At 50.4% G+C, this 15,181-nt stretch overlaps 1 protein-coding gene across 1 annotated transcript in view; it reads left to right on the top strand.

The window, feature by feature from the left end:
* PXN (paxillin) overlaps positions 1–13,021 on the top strand; it is a 71,478-nt gene extending 58,457 nt beyond the window's left edge. The window contains exons 7-11 of the mRNA XM_054006308.1: positions 3,733–3,903; positions 4,252–4,425; positions 4,978–5,059; positions 5,767–5,915; positions 9,246–13,021. Coding sequence (XP_053862283.1) covers positions 3,733–3,903; positions 4,252–4,425; positions 4,978–5,059; positions 5,767–5,915; positions 9,246–9,512 — 843 coding nt within the window. The 3' untranslated portion in view covers positions 9,513–13,021. The remainder of the gene's footprint in view (positions 1–3,732; positions 3,904–4,251; positions 4,426–4,977; positions 5,060–5,766; positions 5,916–9,245) is intronic.
* The last annotated feature ends 2,160 nt before the right edge of the window (positions 13,022–15,181 follow it).

Raw genomic sequence — 15,181 nt, 5'->3', positions numbered from 1 at the left:
CAATCCACTTGCTGCTCGGCCACCCCTCGCGCCGCCCACCCATGAGAAGGCAGGATACCCTTTCTGTTCCCCTCTCAGCATGGTGTGCTGTTAAGGCAAGAGGGATGTGATTCTGGCACAGTCCTCTGAGCTGTTCCTAAAGGTCCTGTTGCTATGAATGCCGGATGGTTGTTTTTCTATGCATGGTCTGCTGTTTACAGGTGCGTTGTTGAACCTGACAGCAGTGGCAGACCTTTTAAATTAGGGAAGGCCTTTGCATGAGCATTTCTAGCACGCGAGTGTGGTGTGCATTGGTAGTGTTCCTAAAGGGGCTGTGCTCTACAAAGTGCAGGCATTGGGGGTGCACCCCTGCAGGGGTGTGGAATATTTCCAAAAGGAACCGCACCCCTTGACTGGTAAGAATGCAGTACCACCAGTAAAGGTCAAGTCCATGTTGTCCTGCACTGTGATGTCAGTGGCTGCACTAAAGTTAGCTGAGGCTGGCTGGTTCCTGGGGCAGGGAGGGACGTGTCACTGTGCATTTCATTCATTGCCATCCTCTCCGCAAGTGACACTTCACGTCTCATTTGTCTCTAGTCGGTTTCTGCACCCCCTGTCCAATGGCCACAGGCCCCTGGCCAGGATGAGGAAGCATGTGGCTTCCTGGGCCCCTCTGTTGCATGATACGGGCACCCACACATGTGTATTGTTACCTTTTGTGTGTGTTGGCTCTGAAGTGCTACAGGGATCAAACTAGGAAAGGTGCTGACGCTAGAGAAAAATCCGCTCCAGAGAAACCTGGGTGTAAGGGCTAGGAGATGATCGATACTAGATACATAAACATGTCTACCGACTCCCATTGCCTATACTCTTGAGTTATGATCAGTTTGGATTCACTGGTCTAATTTTTAGAAGTGCCGAAGGTCCCCAATTCACTGTACTCTTCACCTCTCAGGATCAGGCCTCTGACTGCCCTGCAGTTTAGAGAGGGAGAATCGTAAACTCTGTGTCCAGCAAGATGTTTCCTCCCCATAACACTGTCTTGGGGAATCTGCACTGTAGGTATAAGTGACAAATGCTTGTGTGCCTGTGTGTCAGATCCACAGGGTCTGGTCTATGCCTCAGCCTGTAACCAGTCCTTTTGAGGTGACCTCTTTAATGTGCCAGGCCCCAAGGACCCACCCAGTTCCACAGGGGTAAGACTCCACATACTCCGAAACTGGGCTTTTGGGTGCCAACAATCCCTGTTTCCCTCCATGGCTCCCTGCAGCAAATCTGGCAGAGCCAGACTCCTGTGGGAGGTGTCCTTCGCTCCTTCAGAGTGCAGTGCTCCCAATACGAGTGACAGTAGGGAGCCTTTTTAAAACAACGTATCGGTCAGCTGGGGGTACAGAATCTGAAAGTCCTTAGGGGTGAGCACAGAGAAGCAAAGATTAAGACACAGTCCAGTGTGGCCAGCGTCAGAGCTCTACCCAGCCAAGCTGCTGTAGAATTCATTTTGGCTCGGTCTCTGTCCTGTCGTCTGGTTTCAGGTGGGGTGTGTGTTCTGTGTATCTCTCTGAGCATAGCTTGTAAAACGCCACCTGCTACCTTTCCTCTTTGTCTGTCTGCATGCAGGACAGCTGAAGAGCTATGGGCAGAGACTGCAGAAATTCCCTGAGGACTGTACAGTGCTTGCCTAACTACCTCGGGGCCTTTGCTCGGCTTCCCTGTAGAGAAGTGGGGGGGATCTCCTTCCTCTTGGCTGTTGGTCATTGGGTGTGAATGGACCAGGGATTGGAGGTTCCATTGTCTCTTCCGATCCTCCACTCACATGTGTAGCCTTCATTCAGCTTGTTTTGACTCTGGTTTCCAGGAAGGCTGCTGAGTCAACACCTCATCCCTTCCCTTTACACTCAGTGCAAAGCCCGGTGGGAAACTGAGGCACATATAGGAATCATGGAAATATTACAAAACTGCCCTCGTTCATCATAGCGTAGAATAAGAGTTTTGAAGGTGGACGGACTAGAGAGAGACCTTGATGTTCAGTGTGCTCTTCATGGTGCCGGACTGCTAGAGCCAGCTGTTCGAGGAGGGGGGTCAGAGAGAGTAGGAAGGAGGTGCATTATGTTCCATTAGGAGCAGAGTCCTGCTGATCTCTTGGATGCTGGTTAGGCATGATGGGGTAAAGTGTGCATGTGGTATGCGGCTTCTGACGAACAAATGGAAATCAGCGCTAGTACTTGACTAGTTTATATGGACAATATCTAATGCCAGTAGCCACAGGATGGTGGGTGGCACTCCCTGTGCGTGCAGGGGAAGGGGCCCTTCAGTAAAACCAGGGCTCTAGGGCACTTCAGCATGTGTCTGTTCCCTTGGGCACTCCATGGTAGTCTAGCAGTACAAGTGCTGGGGTGTTCGGTTGTTTCTTCCTTCCACCCTGCACCTTTTTCACGAATGTTGTTAGTGTTTTGTGGCTGTGTAGTTTCACTTTTAACAGAAATGCAACATAATGTCCATAATCCACCTGAAAGGTCCCTTTAGGAAATGGCTCGGGGGAGTTCTCTAAACCTGACAGCCACCATTGTGCTGCAGGATTAAGTAAAATAACCTACACTTCACAGTGTAACAGGACGTGAACTCTGAGTTTGCCCCAAGTCACATGGAGATGAGTATCCAAAGAGACCAGAAAGAGCAAAGTCCTGCACACTTCCTCTCTTTTCTCCCCACTTCCTCTTGAGGTTCTATTAATTACTAAAGACAATGTATCTGTTCCCCCCTCCCAGTGGAAAACAGGGTTCAAAGTTAAGTATTCATTAAGGTGATTCCCAAAGTGGGCTTCCAAAGACCTTTCTTATCCCCTCTCCACACTCCCCCGGTTAATCTCTCACGTGTATTGTGCAGTGTTTACTGGCCTGCCACCTCCTCCCCATGCAGGCGCACACACTACTGCTGAGCTGCCACATCTGCAGGTAAAGCAACAGGTGATTCCTTGAATGCTCCCCACCTTCCCTCGCTGCTCCCATTGCAGCCTTTGGTGAAGCTGGGGAGTGGGGTCAGAGCTACCCAAGAGGGCACAGAAGAGAGAGAAAAACAATGCAGAAGGAAAAGGGGGAAAATACCCTGAAAAGAAGAGACAAGAAGGTGTGGGAGGGTGAGAAGGAGACTGTGAAGGAGAGGAGAGAAGAGACAGGAGAGACAGCAACAAATGTGTGAGACAGGGAAGGGGAGACAGTTTGGGAACCACTCAGAGAGCATGTCTCTGCCTCTGTAAGCCAGCCAGGAACCTATGAGGTAAAGGGAAGATCTCCGTGGAGGCTCTACCAGCAGCCCACAAGCATTTTTCCAATCTGCTTTATTGGGAGGGTGAGGAGAGCCAAATCTCCACCCCTCAACACTCTGCTGTTCTAGCTCCTGGGGTCTCTGGGTAAGCCATACTTTTGTCAGCCTCATTGTAACAAGGGTGCATCTCTGCACCTGCTCCTGTTCTCACTGGCTTCTGCAGATACATTAGCCTCTCCAGAGCAAGTCCTGGTCTGTCCATACACAGGACAGCTGGAGAGCTGTGGGCAGAGAGTTGGATCTTTTGATGATTACCTGTTCGGTTTATTCCCTCTGAAGCACCTGGCATTGGCCACTGTTGAAAGACAGGATACTGGACTAGATGGACCTTTGGTCTGACCCAGTATGGCTGTTCTTACGTTCAGAGACTGCAGAAATCCCTGAGGAGCTGAACAGGGCTTGCCTTACAGTCTCTGGGTTTTTTCTTTGCAGTTCATGGCCCAGGGGAAAGCTGGGGGCAGCTCCCCTCCGTCTGCACCCCCAAAACCTGGCAGCCAGTTGGACAGTATGTTGGGAAGCCTCCAGTCTGACCTGAACAAACTGGGAGTAGCTACCGTTGCCAAAGGTGTTTGTGGAGCCTGCAAGAAACCAATTGCTGGACAGGTGAGTCTAAGGCAGCATCTTGTTGCTAAGCCTTGGCTACAGCAAGGAGTAACTGGGAGGGCTGTATCATGAGGCTGAAGGGACTGGCGATGCTGAAGAAACTGAAGTACTCTATTTATCCACTGGCCAGGTACGCTGTAAGCTCCTCCAGTGACCTCTACCCTGCCCTTGAGGGACTGCCCTCTCCTGAGATGATAGGTAATTCAGTTTTCATGCTACCCCAGTCCAGGGCTCACTTGAGTAGTAGAACGTGTAGTTAGTGCCAAACTCTACCTGGTGTGTTGTCACGTGAGTTGCCACAGCAAAGAAGTAGAGTCGTCCCCCATAACTGCTCCATCTTCCCTACAGGTCGTCACAGCAATGGGGAAAACCTGGCACCCAGAGCACTTCGTTTGCACCCACTGCCAGGAGGAAATCGGGTCACGCAACTTTTTTGAACGTGATGGTCAGCCCTACTGTGAGAAGGACTATCATAATCTCTTCTCCCCTCGCTGCTACTACTGCAACGGGCCCATCCTCGACGTGAGTCCCTGAGCCAGCGCGTGTCAGTAGGAGTCTCTCTCTTGGCCGTGCACGGGGAAGTCTGGTGCTGTACTGTCGAGTAGAAAAGCACACATCCATCTACCCCAATATCTCTTCTCTTGTAGTTTTGGGACCCCTATTCGTCCTTCACCCTAGTGCTGTAGGGGAAATAATTGGACCCAGTGCAGCTATCTCCCTCCATCTGCTGTAGGGTCCTGCAATGAGAGGGCAGGTTCTACTGAACTAAATTTGCCCCATTGCAACTCTACTGAACTGAATATTAGGATCTAGCTATCTTCACTGCAGTAAGGATCTCCTGATTTTCCGCAGTGGGATACCATGGTAGGAGGCATTCCTGCTGAGTTTCAGAGTACTGCATGGGACTGTGTCCCCTTCTCCCCTGGGTCTAGAGGAAAGGAGTGGTGTGTCTGACCTTGTTAGGGTAAAGTGGAGTGGGGGGGGGGATTGAATCCCCAAGGAGGGGGCTTGGCTCAGCTCTTTAAGCACAGTTGATGTTTGCTGCGCTCACTGTTTGTGGTTTCTCCCAAACAGAAAGTGGTGACAGCCCTGGACAGGACATGGCACCCAGAACACTTCTTTTGTGCGCAGTGTGGCGCTTTCTTTGGACCTGAAGGTACTATTGGTTTGCAGAGAGAAGCCACTCTGGTGAAGCAAGTAAGGGGTGGGGGTAGAGGCAACATAAGGGGCTGTGATGGGTCCTTTCCATAGAGCAGTGGTCCCCAAACTGTGGGGCATGTTCGGGGGGAGCGTCAGGGCCCAGTCTAGCCCCCATAGGGGGTGGAGAGGGAGTGCCACTCAGCCCCGCTCTGCTCCCAGCTGTGGCCCTGTCCTCTGGCGCTTGGCCTGGCTGCGGCTCTGAACCTGACAGCAGCTCCGGCTGCAACTCCATTCCCGACCCGGGCTCCAGCCCCATCCTCACCCACCTTAGCCTGTCCGCGCCTCCCGCCAGGAGTCACGGCCCCGCTCCCGACCGCAGCTTCGGGGAGTGGGGCGCGGACAGGGTTAAGGGGGGGCATGACATGAAAAGTGTGGGGACTACTGTCCTAGAGCAAGTGATGTAGAAAACGGGGGGTGTGGGGGTAGAGAGGGACTGTGGTGTTACTTAGTGGATGGGGAGCTAACAGTGATTGCTATTTCCACATGGAGACTAAGGAGGTGTAGCATGTGCTCCTCCTTTAGCAGAATAAGGGATACCTCTGGTCTGTGACTGGGGATCCCAGCCACCCTGTTTGCCCCATGGAGTCTGGCTGGGTATTCCCATGAAGGAAGGTCACAAGCTGATGCTGTCTGGCTCTGTTTTTTCCCTTGTGTCCTTGGCAGGGTTTCATGAGAAGGATGGCAAAGCCTATTGCCGCAAGGATTACTTCGACATGTTCGCTCCGAAGTGTGGGGGCTGCGCCCGGGCCATCCTGGAAAATTACATCTCTGCCTTGAATACCCTGTGGCACCCTGAGTGCTTTGTCTGTCGGGTAAGAGAGCCTGTGCTGCCCACTGGCACCTGACCCCTCTCCCAAGTCCCCTAGGTGGGTGTCTGGTGGTTCCCTCGATCAGAACAAGGGGTCTGTGCCAGCACAGGACAGCCAGCCCCACAAACTACATAGTGTGATAGTGACCACGCACCCTCTTGCTTCTCTGCCTGTTTCCATTCAATTCTCTAGGGGCTTAATTCCCTCCCCCTGCCCCATAGCCACAGTTATGGGCTTCTGCAGCAGTTCACTGATAAGCACAGAATTTTTCCAGTGGTTTCTTAGGAATAGTGAGCTAAGCTTTCTAAGCACTCCGCCTCAGCACCCTGATTTGAAGAGCTTCCTCGTGTGCTCACTCTGGAAATGTCAACTTTAGGGTTACCATATTTCAACAATCAAAAAAGAGGATGGGAGGAGCCCCACCCCTGTCCTGCCCTAGCCCCGCCCCTGCCCCTTCCACTCCCTCCCACTTCCTGCCCCCTCAGAACCTCCAACCCTCCCCCCCACGCCTTGTTCCCTGACTGCCCCCTCCTGGGACCCCTGCCCCCAACTGCCCCCCAGGACTCCACCCCCTACCTAAGCCTCCCTGCTCCTTGTCCCTTGACTGCCCCCTCCTGAGACCTTCCCCACATCCTAACTGGCCCCCTAGGACTCTACCCCCTACCTGTCCCCTGACTGCCCCAACCCTTATCTACATCCCCACCCCCAGACAGACCCCTGGGTCTCCCCCGCCCCATCCAACCACTCCCCACCCCCTGACAGCCCCCCCCCACCAAAACTCCCGACCCATCTAAACCCCTCTGCTCCCTATCCCCTGACTGCCCCCTCCTGGGACCCCTGCTCCTAACTGCCTCTCAGGAACCCCACCCCCTACCTAAGCCTCCCTGTGCCTTGTCCCCTAACTGCCCCCTCCTGAGATCCCCCCCACCTGTACTCGGACTGCCCAAAACCTTAAACCCCCAACCTCCAGACAGCCCCCCCCGAACTCCTGACCCATCCAACCCTCCCCCTGCTCCATGTCTCTTGACTCCCTCCCCCCAGAACCTCCCTGCCGCTTCTCTGACCCCCAGCCCCCTTACTGTGCTGCAGAGCGGCGCGCTCGGCAGAGGGGAAGGGGAGCAGGGTCGGTGCTCCAGACTGCCGGAGGCCCGAGGCGAATGGCGGGCAGGCGATCTGCGAATGCAGGGGGGAGGGGGAGAGAGGAGGGGAGTGGTGTCAAGTTGCAGGGGAGAGGAGGGGGAAGTGGAGGAAGGGCTCAGGCTGCCGGAGCCCAGTGCGAGTGGCACGATCCGGCCGGCTGCCCTGTAAGCCGCGCACGTTCTGCATGGGGGGAAAGTCCGGACATTGACAAATTCCCCCCGGACGCTATTTTGAACTGAAAAAAGCCGGACATGTCCGGGGGAATCCGGACGAATGGTAACCCTAGTCAACTTAACGAGACTGACCTATTTGGATCAACTTGGAAACTAATGAAATAGCTGTAAACTGAATATGCAGCTGCATAATGAACTGTAATGCTGCAGAATAAATACTTAGCACCTCTTCAAAGAGCCTTGCAAATATTTACCCGTCTCCCAGGAGCAGTGTAAAGATTAATATCAGCCACGTGTTACCGAGACAGGCAGAAAGGCGGAGTTCAAAATGGGGCTCAGAACCCATAAGTTCCTGTTTCAAATCCTGTGCTCAGACCACTAGTCTGCTTTCCTCTGCTGCAGAGCAGCCCGCGTGAAAGGAGTTGGCTGAAGCTGTCCGTTTGAAACTCTCCATCACTCGGAAGGCCCCTGTGAATAGAAATTCTGGCAGTCTCTTGTGAGCAGCTGACCAGCTCCGTCCCTGCCTGGACCTGGGTTCAGGCTCTTCTGCTCAGGAGATGTTGCTGGGCATCCTTCCCGCTGCTGCCTGTTAGTGGGAGCAGCAACTTTTGGGCAGATTCTGTCTTTCTGTTGTTAGTCAGGCCAATTCCCAGTGTTTGTTTTCGAATGGAGGTGGATGGCTTAGTAGTCTCAGCGTCAGGCTCCCAGGAGCCTGCTGCCTTTCAATGCTGCAGGCAACTGGAGTTCCTTGCAGTTCACTGTGTGAGAACATGCCTGGATATGCACTTACTGTGGCTGCACCCTGCTGGATGCCTGCACGCAGGGCTCAGTTTGCATCTGCCTGTGACTAAGTAGATGTCCAACCATGCGTGCACTTGCGGTAGTGTGTGTGTGTGTGTGTCCCTAGGGAGGAAGGATGGGCTGGACGTTCAAGTACAAAACTAGGACTCAGGACATCTTGACTTTGCTCCTGACCCGTGTGACCCTGGGCAAGTCCCTTAATGGCTCTATACCTCAGTTTCCCCACCTGTAAAATGGGGGGGGGGGAATTCCTCCTAACTTCCCATGACTGTAGTGAAGGTACAGCCATTAATACCTGTGTGGGGCTTAGACAGTGATAACCATTATAGAGAGATGGGTGCCTCTTAAAAAACTGGTCTCTAACAGCTTCTCTTCCTAGACATTAAAGACCCAGTATCGCTTTTGTAAGGGTATGGACTTGTCCCCCAGGGTCCTTGCCCAAAATTTCTGCCCCTCCACATTTCTCCAGTGGCTGTCACCTTCTGCCTGCCACTGTATTTCAGTGGTGAAGTGACTCTCGTATGTGTATAGTTTGGGATGAGTCAAGAAGGAGGGTGCTGTCCCAGGGAATATGCATAATATCTGGCATTCTAAATGGGTAATTTAAAAAAACCCCTACTGGCAGTCACCTTCTTTTTCACTGATATGAGCGTAAGCAGGGCAGATACAGCTCAAGAAATGAAAACCAGCCCATTGTGACAAGGTAAAAGCTGCTCCTGATGCCCTGGAGCATAAGGAATTCTTCCCTGCCTATCACCTGGGTGAGCTGGGGTGGGTGGGCGGGCTATAAAAGCTGTTGTGGTGGCAGCTGTCTCTGTGGATGGGGGTGTTCTCTTCCCTCCCAGCTTACTGGAAGCAGGAGAGGCTCTGGTGTTGCTTACCAAGTGTTCTCAGTAGTTTGGCTCTTGGATTTGGATTTTCTTTGTGTTAATAAAGCCAGCCTGGAGTAAAGGGTCATGAAGTATAGTTGAGGGCTTTATTTTCCCTCCCAGTTGCTGCATCTGCCTGCTTACGCTCAGTAACCCTGTGTCTGCTGGGCACCCATCATCTTTGCAGCAGTACTTCTGCAGCCCCTTTCTGCTGGATGAAGATGATTCACCCTGCCCACTTCCTGCAGGAGGCAGCTAGGGGCATGGCAGGCGAAGGCCTGGATTGTGGAGTTGCCTGTGTCCCCAGCTTGCCATATCAATCTGTTCCCTTTTGCTTCCACCTCCTGCAGGAATGTTTCACGCCGTTCATCAACGGCAGCTTCTTTGAGCACGATGGGCAGCCCTACTGTGAGGTGCATTATCACGAACGCCGCGGCTCTCTGTGTTCCGGCTGCCAGAAGCCCATCACGGGACGCTGCATCACCGCCATGGCCAAGAAATTTCACCCAGAACACTTTGTCTGTGCCTTCTGCCTCAAGCAGCTCAACAAAGGAACCTTCAAGGAACAGAATGACAAGCCCTACTGTCAGAACTGCTTCCTCAAACTCTTCTGCTAGACGCATCCTAGCTGGGAACGGAGCATCTTTCTGCCACCTCACTAGGCAGCCGAGTCTCTCTGAGCATTACTGTGATTTAGAAACCTTGCCGGGGGAGGGGGGAGACGGGGAAGGGGGGTGCTAAGTGCTGCTCCGGAAAGAAGAGATGGACCATTAAACTGGAAATGCCCATGTTGTGTTTCAGTGGGGAGATGCTGAGCCCCATCATTAAAGTGTTGTATGATTGTTGACAGCCGAGAGGAGCCTGAAGCGCTAGCGAGGAGATGCCTTTCTCAAGGAGAGGGCTGGATAAAGCCTTGAGTCAACTCTCCCTGAGCCAACATGTGACACTTCCAAGCAAAACGTCCTTGGCTTTGGTGACACTTCTCTCTCGCTGGGGCAGTTAAGTGCTGTGTGACCCAAGCAGTAGCTCTGCTGCTGCACAGCAAGGGCCATGCTCTGACCTCTGCATTGCCCAGACTGTGCATGGTCGAGTCCTGGGGCACACGGGATTTACTACAATTACAGCAGCAGCCCCAGAAGCTGTAAAGACCCTGCAGTGGAGTCTTTCCAGTTCAGTAACACTGCAGGGAATTGATGCCACTTATTTTTTAGAAAGGGGAAGTAGGGGACTACTCTGTTTTTCTAGCTTGTGATTCTCTCCCCCTCCTGAATGGAGTGTCCCATTTTTTGCTGGACACCCCCAACTCCCCAGGAGTGGGTAGGGCAAATGCTCCTAATTCTGCTGCTCCTGGGAGAGGAGGAGGAGACTGGCACCAATTAATTTTAAAAGAAAATGCAGAGAAATTTGAGGGCCCAGCCCTCCCCTCTGAGCGAATGTGGCTTATTCTGTGTGTCTGGCCTGCATTTTACTAAGGGAAGGGCCTGAAAAGCCTCTCTAGGTTTTTTTAAAAAGCAAGGACAAAGTAAAGCTATAGACTTCGTATTCCTTGTTCATCTTCTTCTCTGCTCTTTGCTAATCAGGCCGGCAGTCCCTCTTCTTTGATACTGTCCTGTTCCTTGCTCTTGATAAACACGTTCTACTGAGACTCTCTAGAGCAATAACCTTTGATATTGACTGTTACTGGTCTAACAAGTCCCCGAGGTCTGGTGTATCTGACCCTTGGAGTTTTGCTATGGAACTGAATACTGTATGCTTTGATAAAAACTGTGGATTTCTACACTGAGGTTTGAGTTCAGAACTAATTTACTTTTAATCCTCTTCTACAGAAATTGGTTTTGAAGTGATTTTAAGAAAGCTACTTTTATATCTCACACTGTGCTGTTCTAGGCAGTGTACCAGTTGTGCTGGTTACTGCATCTGTAACCTCAATGCTTGGGTCTAACAAACTATTAACATGAAGTATCTTCTTTTTATTGGGGGTTGGGAGGGCTCTGGGTTTTGCAGGGGAAGGGAATGTGACTTGTATTGTTTTCTAGCACAAGCAGGTGAGCTGTGAATAGCTCTTTTAATTATCTCAGATCACCTGGAAAGTTTTTGTAACCTGTAAACTGCTGTATTTGACTTACCTACCTTTCTCCAAAGATGTACTTCCAGGATAACAAAGTGAGTCTTAATTCAGTGCCACATGCTGCAGAGATGGAGAACCCAAAGTCCACCTTCATAGTTTTATTCCTCTTCAACCATCAGAAATGAGAGCAGAGGGTTAACTCGGGAAGGGGAGTTCTCCCCTTAGGTGGGAAGGATGGTCCTGGGGCTGAAAAAAAGGGCTGGGAGTCAGGAGATCTGGAATCTGTGCTTGATTCTGCCACAGACTTGCTGTGTAACCTTAGGCCAGTCACTTAGCTATTCTGTGCCTCAGTTTCCCCCATCTGCAAAATGGGGCAATATTCCCACCTTGTAGGATTTTGAGGTTTAGTTCATATTTGTCAAAGGCACTTTCAGATCTTGAGAAGGAGCGTGCTGTAGAAGGACAAAGGATTGTGTTAGAAACAACCCTACAGTGTTCTACACTAATGGTGAAAGTGGTGCAGTGAGAAGAGGGTTTTAAAATATGACTCTAGAAGATTCTAGATCTTTGGTTATTAGGGCATGGCACATTGGGGTGGCTACAAAATGCTCAAAATGGAAAAGGCATAGGGAGTTCTGGGATTAACTGTGTAAGAAACAAACCCTCACTTTAACAGAGGGATCCTAGCTTACTATTTTAAATAACCTTAGCTCGATGCTTCACTACCCCCCTTGAATAAGTGGAACTGTTTTTCACTGGTTTCCCATACAAATGAGCCTCAGTCTGTGGTTGTGAAAACAGGGTTTTATGGAACAAGTGGTAAAACAAAAAGCTACTCCAGCTGGGCAGAGCACAGCTTTTGGGAAGTTCCCAAGGCAAGAAACTGTCTAAATGGTCATTTTGGAGTTGAAATTAGTTTTACTTAAAATTGGGATTTCTGAGCTTCCTGCTGAAACTGACACTTGTTCTGACCCCGCTGGTTGGGAGAACGGTCCTGTGTCCAGTGCACAGGACTGGGAGTGTCTCTGCCACTGCATTTCTGTGTGATACTGAGGGAGTTTATAACCTTCTGTGCCTCAGTTTCCTTATCTGTAAAATGGGGATAATACTTAACCTACCTCACTGGGGTCTTGAGGCTTAATTCACGGATATTTCTGAAGGGCTTTGAGACCCTTGGAGGGAAGGTGCTGTAAAAGGGGAAAATCTTTTTACACTATCCCAGTGTCAGAGCAAAACCGTTTCATCCCCTTTTAATAATGGTTTCATAGTCTCCATGACCATTACTGCCTTAGCAAAATGTTGAGAGCTTTCCTGATCAATTGGGATTTAAACTGGTTTGGGGATGGGTCCTATGCTCATTGCTGCCTCCAAATGTTACTTTCCCTCAAGATGGCTGCTGCCAGTAGGAGGGCAGAAATACCCATTTTAAATTTCCTAAGTTCAAGTACAGTTTAGACTGGAACATTTGAAATGCTGTACAGAGCAAACTGGGGAAAGGGATGTGTTAAGATTGCCCTGCGTGATTAGCAAGCATACTTCACAGATACTGATGGTGCTAAAGTGCAGACCAGCAAGTTGTACTACTGCACTGTTGCAGGTAGTGGGACGTGTCCCAAGGAGTGGTTGGGGAGAGGGGTTAGGCGAGAATGTGCTTTTGGAAGGCTGAGATGGGTAATTCAGGCTTAAACTGGACACCGGAGGCAGGTGTGTACAGTACACAGCCTCTGAGGAGCTACAAGACTGCATGCAGAGGCCTGGCAGCTGCCCATTCAGAGGCAAGTTAAGCTCTAGATACACCCCTGTTTCTTTGAAAGGTTTTGTGTTAGGGTTACTATAATGTTGTCTTGAAAGGCCTCAGTGCTCTGTTTACAATGATCTCCTCATCTGATGAACTCTGGCAGTGCAATCAAAGAGCTATCAGCCAAGGTGGGTCTCAATCAAATCACGACCCTCTGGGTCGACAGTTACTTCATTTGTTTTTCCTTGTAAACTTCTAACTCTGCTTTTTCCATTTAAAATCCCTGTGATTATGCTAATAAAATTTTACCATTATTTTCACTTGACTTGGTTCCAGTCATTTCTAGGCTTGTGGAAATGGTTCAAAGCATCCATCGTCTGTAGTTCCTCTGGCTTCTTCATTGTGGAAGGCAAAAGGCCACACTGGCAAGAGCTGAGGAGGGGGGTGTTTATTAGTACAGTTTAAGCCTTAGCCTGGACAGGGCAGAGATGTAAAACTGAAACTGTCACTTGTGCAATAAGCAGACGTGAATCCTGACACACTCACTTCATCCTTCTCAGCACGATACGCTGGCGTTGCCACACCCTAGGGCCATGCAATAACTGCTTGGACACTGGGTCATGAAGAGTGCTAATACCCTCCAGTCGTTCTCAACCTCTGCATGGTGACCTTACTGACAGCATCTGGAAATCACAACCTACATTTAAACCCCCTGGACTGCATAGTAACCTTCCTGATACACCTCTGTGCTAAGCACTTGTAATCATGCCACTGATTATTCCGCATAACACCACAGATGCATAGGCTGTTTGTAGTAATAACAATTTAAAAAAAACCCCACATGCCTGAAGAGAAAATGCCATCCCTCCCCTAAAGAGCTCACAGTCTAAAGGGACTTATACAGGCCAATGGCAGTAGCACAAGAAGAAAATAGGGCTTAGCTCTGGGACTTTGACCTTCACAAGGAATGATCCCCAAGAAGCAAATGAAAACAAGGCTTTGGGCAGGAACCCGGTCCTGTGCACAGTAATGCAGTAAACCTGAGGTCAATAGAAAGCTGCTGTTAAGAAAAAATCTGTAGCCTTCCTGCAGACGAGTTAACTCCCAGTTTGCACTCGGAAAGTTGGAGGAACTGGTCTGATTTCAGATATCTGAGCCATGGGTAGGTGAGGAAAATGAAGTGGCCTTTATAGAGCTGAGACCTAAACAGATTTATTCAAATCCCCCCGATCCAGCACCAGAGCATACAAGCAGCGTCTGGATTGGCAGGCGGCAGTACAACAGCAGGAATTCCTAATTAAAATTCTCCCAAACTGGCTAATCCTAAACTCTTGACACTATCTGTGTGCTGTGCGCATGTATGAAATCCAAAAGTTGACAGGAATGCAGTGTTAAGGTCCCCGACTTAGAACTTTAATTCACAACTTAACAAGAAGTTAAAGCTTCTCCCAGCACCATTAACTGGGCCCTGTTATGAGCACAAAATATATATATATTTTTTCCTGTTAAACATGTAGCTGAATGTATTGCTGTTTTGGTTTAGCACATACACAGGGCCAGAAATCACCCACCTCTGGTGTTTGCCTGGCTCTGGGCAACGGGATATGTTCCTTTAAAAATATCTAGTTTGGGGGAAAGACTAAAATGTCACCTTCCCCCGTTCCTGTTTTTGCACCTGCCATTTTCCCTTGCTCCCAAAAATGCAGTTGGACGGAGAGAGGATTTGGCTGTTGTTTCATAGCGCTGGTTGCAAAATCCTTCATGCTAACAGTCCCAGCAACAGCCTGTTTGGACAGAAATAATTCGCATTGTTCAGTCTCCACATTCCATTCAGTTCTCTGCCTCCCAGCTGAGGTCCCAGCCCCCTTCTCTCTTCCCAGGCTGGGCTGGTTCATAGTGCCAGTTGGAATATGGTGACCTGTGATGTTGACAGCTGGGGACCTACCACCTCAGAGACTTTCAGTGGTTAATGACAGTAAGTAGTTTTCGCTCACGCTTTCTCCTTTTTTGACTTGCTGTGTCCCAGTTTCCAGCATAATTCTCCCTTCCCATTAACACAGGACCTAGGAGTGCAGCGCCCTGCCGTGGTGGTGGTGGTGGTGTCATTGACTATTTACAGAATCCCCCAAGCTGGAGAACCAGACCTTGTGTGCCTCCCGCTCTGTTGCTGGCTGAGTGGGGTAAGTGGCGTGGAGCAATCGGCCTTTGAGGTTAGGTGGGGCCTTCCAGAGAGGAGGGAGGCTACTAGTTGTGTCTCCTGCTATTTGTGCTGAAGGCTGGGGCTACTAGCTAATAGGGCTGGGAGTGATTCGACCTGCACGCTTTGCCAGTCCCTGCTTTGAGCTGGGTTACATAAAGAATCTGAACTGCGGCAAGGCATGTCCAGTACAATAGGTATTGTAGGATAAATCCAGGGGTGTTTTTTCTGGAATCTGAGCTGTGACTTCCTCTACATACTGCACACTAAACACACAAATGGA

Source organism: Malaclemys terrapin, chromosome 16 (genome assembly GCF_027887155.1).
Source record: "Malaclemys terrapin pileata isolate rMalTer1 chromosome 16, rMalTer1.hap1, whole genome shotgun sequence".
NCBI classification, from domain to species: domain Eukaryota; kingdom Metazoa; phylum Chordata; order Testudines; family Emydidae; genus Malaclemys; species Malaclemys terrapin.
Note: the sequence above shows the minus strand (reverse complement) of the source record. Positions and strands in the feature narration are given on the sequence as shown.